Source organism: Ostrinia furnacalis, unplaced genomic scaffold (assembly GCF_004193835.3).
Source record: "Ostrinia furnacalis isolate ACB-3 unplaced genomic scaffold, ASM419383v2 OfSCF5444, whole genome shotgun sequence".
NCBI lineage: Eukaryota > Metazoa > Arthropoda > Insecta > Lepidoptera > Crambidae > Ostrinia > Ostrinia furnacalis.
The window spans coordinates 55,413-66,288 of NW_021135683.1; the positions used below are offsets into that span (position 1 = coordinate 55,413).

The following is a 10,876-nucleotide window of genomic DNA, read 5'->3' on the forward strand; positions in this document are numbered from 1 at the left end:
CGAAGTCCAATGTCCATTGTCCTGTCCTACAAGCGGTACCCTGCACAGATGGGTACCTACTTATTTAAAACACTTGAATACTGAAGGGCCATTGCAAATTGCAATGTGTGAAAAAGAAAATACAAAATGAAGAAGACATGCCGTTTTATGGCTAATATGGCTAACTACTTACCCACAGTAACAGGTAAGAATGTGTAAGTACATAATGTGTTTTAACCAAGTACTTAATTAATGATATTGTGATCTGATAGTTTGTCGAAATCTAACTTTATTCTTAGTTATCAGTTCTATTCAAACCATAACTTACTTATTTAAGTAAGTAAGTACCTATTACTTTTATTACCGATTCTGGGCCATAAACCTGTACCATAAGACTGTGAATGAATGCGGTAGAAAGAAAATGCATTTCCTACCTACATCAAGTAAAATTAGCAAGCGAAGACTTTACGGGTAATCAAACTCACCAAGAGACCTCTTGCATCATTGCAGTGACTAAGATTTTGTGAAATGAACATAAATTACAATGAACAATGGATGGATTTCCCTTGATCCTTTGCCCTTGCGTGATTACTTGTTAGTTTGTAAAACTTTCCTCAATAATTACCTGAAAACTCTAAAATCATTGTTTTTAAATATTTAATTACTTACCCTATTCACATAATTGTGAAAAGGTTATTTTTTCATGCGAATCCGGCGATGCACGATGTAACATACCTACTTAGCGTACATAAAGTAGCTTAGGTACTTAAGTAAGCTCAGATCATAGATATGATCTGAGGTACGACGAGTAGGTACCTAGGCACTTGGTAGTTTCTCCAAATTCCTCCTTTCAGAGATATGAGTAGGTATCATTTTTTGCATCCATTTTTATACCTATTAGGCTACCATACTATAAGTACCCTAGGTCTAATATAGGTCTAGGTTTAACTCTCACTACTGAGTTACTGTATTATCGTTGGTCAGATAGTAGAGTCATCATCATCATCACTTCAGCCATAGGACGTCCACTGCTGAACATAGGCCTTCCCCAATGATTTCCATGTGCACAAGGTGGACCGACGACATCATAAAAGTAGCAGGGAAGCGCTGGACGCAGGGCGCTACCAATCGATCAACATGGAAAGATAGGACTCGGACTATAGAGTACCTAAGACTGTTATTTATTTTGTGATAGCAGTTGTATTTTTTTTTCTAGAAAAGTGGCATGGCCCCTGGACAATGTCCCCCCATTGACATCCACAATGTCATAGGAGTTCCAACTAAAGCGCAGCTTACCAAGGTATCGTGAATTTGCTGAGTAGGTAAGTATGTTCTCTCACTTTAAATAAGTTTTGGTCTTCCCGATGTATCAGACTTTTGAGCTACTTACTCTACAACTAAGAAGTTGCTGAACACTAATTTGGATGTTTTTCGAAGCCCACATCATAGTGATCAAAGACTAAAAAATAAGTAAAACAAAGTTTTCGGTGAGAAAGTATTTAATTAATAAATATATTTTTTAGAAAACTTAACAATAAAGTCTAATTTCTAAGTTACTCTTCAGTTGCATTAGATAGAATAACATTTGACAGCCCGAAAAAAGAATTACGTTATGTGCAGCCAAAAGAGCAACTAAGAAATCAGTGGCAGTTTAATAAATAGGTAAAGTTTTATTCTAGAATTTAGGCGTATTTGGACTGCCACTGTTGGGAAAGGTTGATGTACTCCTTCTTGGCGTCTTCCTGGGACATGCCCTTGCGGCCTTTCCATGCGTTGAACTTGGCCTTCTCTACCAGACCGCTGGGCTCGCCTGCAAAAAAAATGTTTTTATTTGAATCTTTCCAGATGATTTATCAGAAGGCTAAGGGAGCTTGTCACTTGTTGTAATGTATTTTTCGAAAATGTTGAGTGAGATGTTACTAAGCCGATTTGGAAAATCTAAGGACATCAATGTAAGTACGATTAAATGTAGCGATCTTGATAGAATAGATGAACTGCTTCCCTTGTGCTGCTTGAAGATCAAGAGCCAAGCTAAGTTAGTTTCTTTAGATTAGCTCGAATAGCTAATTCAGTTTCCATGGTGTATTGAATAGTTTGCAGTCTGCACAATACTATGGGAAACTGCGTTAGCTATAGAATTTGGCTGAACTAACTTAGATTAGTTCTTTGGGCTGCAACTGGCATAAGCCTCGTTGCGAAAATTTTGAGCTTGAATTTCAAGCTTTTCAAGCCTTGTTTGCCCGGTCACTGATGATAGTGAACGCAGCCTGGGACGTCCACCCACAAGGTAGACAATCAGAAATTAACCAATAATATCATAACAAGAGGACATTTAAATTAAAGTACGTCTTTGTTACACTTTTTCTAGTTGCATAAATGTCTAAGAACGTTTGCATAAAATAAAATGTTATTTTATAACCTCAAATTTTTCTTTATACAATACAGTTTCGTAATATTTTATTGATCTTATTAGGTTTTTTTCAAGGCCCTCTTGTTTTCTAACATTACTAGCTTTCCGCCCGCGGCTTCGCCCGCGTGGAATTTTGTCTGTCACAGAAAATTTTTATCGCGCGCGTCCCTGTTTCAAAAACCGGGATAAAAACTATCCTATGTTCTTTCCCGGGACTCAAACTATCTCTATGCCAAATTTCATCAAAATCGGTTGCGAGGTTTAAGCGGGAAAGCGTAACAGACAGACAGACAGACAGACAGACAGACAGACAGACAGACAGACAGAGTTACTTTCGCATTTATAATATTAGTTGGGATCTATTGATTTTACACGAGAAACCACACTGCGTTTTATATTTCTTATGCAAAAATTACATTCAAGGTCTTTTCTAGACATAATATAAATTAGTTATTAAAATAATTTAAACGCCATTTTCATTTACCATTATCTAAAGTTGATTTAGTGTTAAAGATCATAATGTTTTCTAAATTAAGTTCCTCTTTAATAAAAAGTGTCTTACATAGATCTTCATGAAGTTAAATAAACCTTAGCTGTAAAAATAATTATTAGTCTTAAATAAGTAGTCAAGATATCTTCAACTCTATTTCCTTGTCTACAGTCATACTACAAGATATACAGTGTGTCCGGGCTTGTAGTGATCAAACTTTAATGGCGTAATCTATGGACAATTTTATCGATGAAAATACTTCATTAACACTAGAGTACACGCGCGGACTACTATAGTAGACCAGGGTAACATTTTACGCTATAACTTTTTGAAAACTTTCGCCAGAGAGCTGGCATTCCAGGAAAGCCTAGTTTACTAAATTTGTCAGTAAGCCAGTAAAGCTTGGGTTGCTAGAGTCTGCGCACTTTTCTAAAATTGGCCGTCAAAACTGCGGGTCTACTCAAAAGCCCGAAATCACTCGACAAAAAAATTATAAAAGACTTGCAACAAATGGATTTACACCGTGTACCAGGCCGTAGAAAGTCATGAATACTATGACAGATAAAAAACTAATCATATTTTTTCAGTAAATTTTTTTTTGTTAGCATTGGTCTCAGAGTGCAATTTTGGTCCAAAAAATTTACAACTTTTAAATCTGTTTATAATGTTTGATCCCAAATAGTTATATAAAGAAACTTTGATAATAAAATAACTATAATAAACACTTTTATCATTTACATAATTATTCTATTCATAAATTGCTTACAAACTGATTTACAGTGATTTTAAATTGGCTTACCAGAGTAGGCCGCGCGTGTATTCGTGTAAAAAAAGGGGCGCGTGTACTGCAGTGTTAATGTTAAGTTGGGTACGTTTTCACTTGTTTTTGAAGGAAGAGGTGAAAACTAAAAATTAAAAACTTAAATCCTCGTAATTTTGCGAAAAATGGGTCAAGCCCCAAATTTGAAGTATTTTCATCGATAAAATTGTCTATAGATTACGCCATTAAAGTTTGATCACTACAAGCCCGGACACACTGTATTATAGTACTTGTTTAGAAATTCTTAAAACTACACTCTTTATTAGAGTTTAAGTCTGCCTTAAGCGTTGTCTTAACTCTGTCTCAGTGATCTCCAAAGGATTGTGCCCTTTTTTGCTTACCATTGTCTTGGGGCATAACTTCAAGATTTCTTGAGTGCGACTATTGTCTTGGCCAAGACAACGGCTAGAATTAGGCTACTAGTCTTCAAGATATCTTCAATGTCTTATGAAGATAATCTGTTGCTACTTGGGTGAAATGATAATGATGATGATGACGAGTGATCTTACCAATGTTGACGTCACCGACGGTGGCTTGCTTGTACAGAGAGTACAGGGCGAGGTTCTCGTTGTCAGAGGGCTTGGTCTTCCAGTTCCTGACGGAGGTGGCGACGGATTGGAATTGCTGGAATCGAAAGAAATCAGTTATTTAGATGACTGTTACGTAAGTAGCTAGGTAGGTAGGGAAATTTCAAAAGTAACCACAATTAGGTGGCTGTAGAAAGTGAAATTCATGACGCTGATTGTTCTTCATTGATTGATTTACCAGAGTTGTTCATAATTATAGCCAATATTATACCAAATGAGATTTCAGATGGATTTAGTCCGGAATAAGAGTATTTTGGTTAAAATTGCAAAAGTAGATCATTGAAGTAAAAGTAGATTTACTAACCTCATCGAGAGACATTTTGGGTTAGGTTGATGAGATCTGAAACAAATCGAAAATCTAGAATTAGGTAGGTTATGAGACTGAGTTGTACCCTGAGCACGAATAACTCTCGTAATCTCTAATGGGGATGTTGCCTGGGTCAAAAAGCAAGAGTTTTAATTAGTCCGTCAGTTAACTTATCAAAAAATACTCTACGCGTATTTTTCACTTTTTCAAACTAATGAAAATTTAAAGAGATAAAGCGCCCCAAAGTTCATGAGAAGAGGCCCGTGACGTCAACGCTTGCTTAAAAATGCCGCACGTTGTGACGTCGTGCGCAACTTCAACGCACCATAACTATGTAATTATTTGTTAGATTGACAAATAAAAATATATGTGTCCAATATTTTTTGATATTAAACATTACGGACTAAAAAAATTTTTTTAGGCAACTAGCCTATTGTATTCCTTAAACAACAGTAGCGTCGCTGTTTTGTTTAAAAAAAAACGAGAGTAAATTAACGAGCACGATATTTATTCGTGCTCCAGGATTAGGATTAGTTCTAGTTCAATGCTGGTCAAACTATTTTCCCCAATGGCGTGTAGGTAGTCAAAGCATTATGTTCTGTGGTCCAAAGTGACTCTACATTATAGGTAAAACATTTCGCAACGAAATTCGCAAGGTACCCTCGGCCCCCATTCAAAAATCGTTCGTAAATGAACGCGTCCGCTAGTCGCACGCGCATTCCGCGGGGTCAGCGACCGGCGCGCAACTTAACTGGAGTAATAGCTTTCCAACGCGCGCCGCAACTATACTATCCAATTACAGGGGTTCGACTTGGAAAAACAATACCAAATCGTATGACTCTATCCTTTTCCCTCTCCCCAGCAATTCAGATTAAGCAGCAGAGACAGATAGAGCTGAGTTTTAAGAAATCAATCTGCAGAGTAGGACCTCAGGGCAATGCTCTACGATCGGTAGCAATGAATACCATGATTTGGTATAATATGGATTTAAAGTAGGGTAGGTAGAGTCTTGCATTCCCCAGTGTTATTGAGTCGAATGGCCTATTGGTGCCCTCTACCAAAATATAGCACCAATGATTATGCTGAGTAAAAGAGCACCAATGATTGATGCTGATATAAACTGAGAACTATTTACTGTGTCTTGTGGGCAGCAGGCCAACTTATACTTAAAACGACAATGTGCAGAGAAATACGTATGAGAGAAGTTCCTGATTCTTCCTAAATCACACTCCAATTTATGTCAATGAGTATACTTATATGCCCCACCCCCACCAGGAGTATGTCTCTAGAAGCAGAAAATATTAACATATCTCTATGAATTCTAACTCATGCAGAGCTTTACGTAACCAATGTAACGGAAAGCCACAAATAGACATCAAAACCAGTTTCAAAAATTCTTAAAATAAGAGTTCATCTGATTTTATGAGACCGCATAATGACTAATAACTGTTAAAACCGGGAAATGATGCCGTTTCTTCTGACAATCTCGATGCTTAAAGATACAAAGCATCTTCTGTCTTTACGCTTTCATTATTTTGTAAATTGGGACAAACAAACGGGCCTAAAAAGGCCAAATGAAAGATCTCAGACTGCCTAGTTTTTCGTACCTAATTAACTAACTACTAAGGGTAATACCCGTATCAATGATATGCGATTCTCTATCACAATACTACATATCATAAAATAACTTATCCTACACGCCAGTCGAATAAAAATGTTAAAAGAAGATAAGAAAGCGCCAGAGCCACTTCCTAGAGGTCAAAAAATATCCACCACAACACATAGAGTATACAAAATAGTCGCTGTGGGTCAAAGATTTCGACGCATTCTTTATCGAGTTCAAAATTAAGGTCAGCATGTCTGCGCACACGGCGAAATGCTGACCGCAATCATCGTAACCGTGACCTACGCGGTCAAACTAGCTAGCATCAACAAAATTATGTAATAAATTACTAATAACGAAAACAAATAGATGTTATCTTTCATTTCATGACTGATATGATGACAGTGTGTAAAGAGCTTTCACCCTAATTACTTCTTACTTAACTAGCTGACCCGGCGAACTTTGTTCCGCCTTAATGGCAATAAATAAGCAGACTTTTTTTTTTTTAATTTCGAACGGTATAAAAAGTATCCTATGTCCTTCTCCTGGCTCTAAACTACCTCCCTGACAATTTTCAGCTAAATCGGTTCAGCCGTTCTTGAGTTATAAGTGGAGTAACTAACACGACTTTCTTTTATATATACTTATAGATTCATCGACAAGTAAATTGGTACTTCGGTAGAGTCGAATTATTTTCTTCCCGCGTCATCAGATTTCGAATCACCGGTGGTCACAGTGCCATTTCCCTACCATAGAGATTTATATATGTGATCGTGAACTTAAAATTTCAGGATAGATAGACCCACTATCGATAGATGCCAAGTAATACCAATGGAACCTAAGGTTTACCTACATTTTACATCTAATTGTATTTGATTGTGAGGAGAGTTTTTTTAGGGTTTTGTACGAAACCCTAAAGGAATAAGTACCGAAACACATCCGATATTGAATACTTTTACTATCACCACGTGGGGAAAATATCCATCTTAGCTTAAGTATACCTACACTACGAGGAATCAAGCGTATAAGTAACACCAAAAATGTGCACAAAACCACCAGAATATCTGTTTCAAAAGTGGCAAACACTACTGACTTGATTGAGAAGAAACATGCTCACTTTAGTGCAAATTTCAAAAACTCTACATGTGCTAAACTACATTCAAATGCAATACATGCACTTCCACTTCGTGTCACAGAACAAAAACTTGCTTTTCACAAGAAGTATAATATTTTAGGTAAAGTTTGAGGGACTCACCAGGTCACTGAAAGAAGATAGAGATCGCCGGAGTCCGGGAGTGATACTAAATGCTATCGAGCGCGCTCTCGGGTTAAATTTCTGAAGGCACGGGCGGATTTTCAGGTATTATGCTAGGGTTGGCACTACTAAAAATTGGAAAGTGTCTCGATTATAATTAATTTCGCGATGAATTCTAATATTTTTGGACTCTTCTAGCCTATATTGTTTTTCCAAGTCAAATTATTGTACAAAACAATTGATATTTATAGAGTGAATATTCTTACAACTACCAATCCGTGCACAAAACAAGCAGTAGGTATCTGAGTCAACCGGGTTACTTACTCCGAAAAACTTTATCCGAAGTTTTGAATGTTGCCATCCCTCTCACACAAAGCGAGATGCCAATATGAGCGACACGGTGATAGATAGACCCGAAACTACGTAAACAGCGTTTCGTAGTAGCCCTGAAGGTTTCATCATTATAGGGACTGAAGTAGTTTTGACTAAAGCGTCGTATAAGAGTCAAATCACAACACAAAATGTTTTTGAGATGTAAAGAGAGATATCTACCAGTAGACTGTCGTGGTGATCTATTTCCTTTATAATGTAGGTACTATTTTGACTCTACTTATGTGTCCAAATCATTTACTTGCAAACTACAGACAGTATTCCAAAGAGCAAAAATACTAAAATTATATCATACCTACCTCCCGATTTGCCCAACAGATCATGGTCACCGTCAATAGACATCAAAATAATAATTTTAGTAAGAACCGTAAAGAGTCTACTAGAATCTTATTTTTTAAAAGGGATACTCTCATAATATTTATCAATAGAAAAGCGCCAACCCTGTCGCCAATCTTGAAGTAAATAAACTCGATAGCTTAGGCTATAAATTGACCACCTTATCGTGTCTGCTAATCTTATGTTTTCTGATAAAACATAATATAATTTGTTTATGACAAATTATTTAAAAAAATGTACCACAAGGAAGAATCTAGTTAATATTCTAGGAACTAAGTTTGTGCTCTTTACTTACTTGATCCTTCGAAAGTTCTAGGATACCAATTCACATACAAGATGCCATCAAGTATTTCTGGCGATTATTGTTCCTTCAATGTTGGTTAAACAGGTCTACGGTCTACCACTGTATGCTTTTTATGAAACGAATCTATGTAGAGTCTTCCGTAGTTAAAAAAAAAACCGTACATTAAATTTTTTTTTAAATAAGCTAGAATACCTTTCATGCATAATTTTATTTTAATTCTGAAATCTTTCAGGGGCGATTTACTCGCTAACTACCATATAAAACTTAAAATTCTAGTATTAAACTACCTAGTTCTAAATTTTTTAGATATTCACCATCATTTCAGCCACAGGACCTCCACTGCTGAACTTGGGCCTCCCCCAATGACTTCCATAATGACCGGTTGGTAGCGTTTAGATAATAAACAGTGGAAAATTTTACATATCCTGCCTATTCTATATCCTAGTAACACGATTATCAAGTCAACTGTTGCAAAGTAAATCCCTTGACATAAGTAATGAATTACATTTTCGATAAACGGACATGTTGTCTAGAGGTATGTAATGTAATCCTGATGCAAAAGATAAATAAATTAATCAAAAGACCTGTATGTATGTATTGAATCAATACTGTAGTAGCTGTACCTAATAGATTCATAATAAGAACAAACAAGAGCCACGAGTTATGAAGATTTTTGACGACGATTAAGTAATTACGCAACCAAGGAATCGAACCAGCGTAGACCAGCGCTTCGACCGGTCTTTAGATGGGTTGTTTAAAAAATGCAACCAATCTCTAGAAATTTGCAGTTTGATTCCTGAACTTTATCAGGTAAAAGCCTGCGACTTGAGAAATTATGAATGTTTGCTAAAACAGTGTAACCTACTTCTTTATTGTTACCGCCATACCTAAAGCCAAATTCTATCACCAATTATTTTGTTCAGTCTCTCTTATCTTTCGCGAAATAAGTGTGTGACACCTAGATAGATAAGTATAACTATATAGTTAACGTCGCCGCACCGGGGGGCACACCTTTTGCGATAATTTTCGCAACAATTCTATGAAGATTGGAAAATTCCCGACACACCCGCCTAAATATAAGGTCCCTGTCACTTGTAGATTAGCAGGATAAGCTGGACTAGTTGCTGATCAGTCACCACTATCAGTAGATTGTGTTATCAATTAGGTACAGTTGAATTGCACTTTTTGCACACGATAAGAATGTCTTAAGGAATGCATGTTAACAGCATATTATTATCTTACTAGCTTTTGCCCGCGGTTTCACCCGCGTGAAATTTAGTATGTCACAGATCGTCATAAATTATAGCCTATATGTTAATCTGGGTTATAAACAGTAATACTGTAAAGTTTCAACAAAATCCGTTCAGTAGTTTTTGCGTGAAAGAGTAACAAACATCCAGACATCCAAACATCCAGACATCATGATATCCAAACTTTCGCATTTATAATATTAGTAGGATTACAAAGGATGATGTACACCGCATTAAGCACTGTCCTAGCCATTTTGAAAGTTAGATAAACACCTGATACCTACACTCGGCTAAACGTTAATTAATACCATCGTATCAATGATTTGAATCATGTTTATCACATCAATGACGTTAATATAATTTAAAAGCAATTAGAACAGAAAGAAATAAGATAAAATAATTCACTCGATTTCAGAAATAACTCCTTTAGGCCCGATTTCCACCGAGGAGATGAACCGGAGAAATGTTCTGAACAAACAATCAGATGACATTCAGATTTAGGCTGAGTTGCACGACCTAACATTAACCGTAACTGATAACGGGTGCTTTTTGTATAGTTTGACAGATTTTAACATTTGCTAAAGCTAAAGTAAGATGGTGCAACCCAGCCTTATTGAAATTGACAGTATGAAATCTGACTGGTTACTTATCCCAACTAATATTATAAATGCGAAAGTAACTCTGTCTGTCTGTCTGTCTGTCTGTCTGTCTGTCTGTCTGTCTGTCTGTCTGTTACGCTTTCCCGCTTAAACCTCGCAACCGATTTTGATGAAATTTGGCATAGAGATAGTTTGAGTCCCGGGAAAGAACATAGGATAGTTTTTATCCCGGTTTTTGAAACAGGGACGCGCGCGATAAAGTTTTTCTGTGACAGACAAAATTCCACGCGGGCGAAGCCGCGGGCGGAAAGCTAGTTCAAAATATTTCTCCGCTCGCGCTCCGCTCCGCGTTGGTGAAAACCGAAACTTAAGCGATGCCTACTAATAGGCATAAGAAATAAATGTAACTTAGTCACTTCTATGTACCTACGTACGCGTATATACCAGTGCTAATAAGTAGCGCTAAACATTTTTAACACCCGATGCGGACATCCGTGTTTTAAAACCATTGAAGTGAAATCGCTGATGCTTACTAAGCCGACATGG

At 36.8% G+C, this 10,876-nt stretch overlaps 1 protein-coding gene across 1 annotated transcript; it reads right to left on the reverse strand.

Moving 5' to 3' along the window:
* Nucleotides 1-1,460: 1,460 nt before the first annotated feature.
* Nucleotides 1,461-7,579, reverse strand: ACBP-like (acyl-CoA binding protein-like). Its single transcript, XM_028316160.1, has 4 exons — nt 7,452-7,579; nt 4,591-4,626; nt 4,209-4,323; nt 1,461-1,789 (listed from the first exon to the last, which is right to left on the reverse strand). Exons 2-4 carry the CDS (start codon nt 4,603-4,605, stop codon nt 1,662-1,664), a joined length of 258 nt encoding a protein of 85 aa, XP_028171961.1. The 5' UTR covers nt 4,606-4,626; nt 7,452-7,579; the 3' UTR covers nt 1,461-1,661.
* Nucleotides 7,580-10,876: the final 3,297 nt, after the last annotated feature.

Bases quoted from the DNA above. Each gene is read 5' to 3' on its own strand.
- ACBP-like (XM_028316160.1), bottom strand. The intron at 1,790-4,208 runs GTAAGATCACTC...TTTTTTTTGCAG, and splicing joins CGTCGGTGACGTCAACATTG to GCGAGCCCAGCGGTCTGGTA.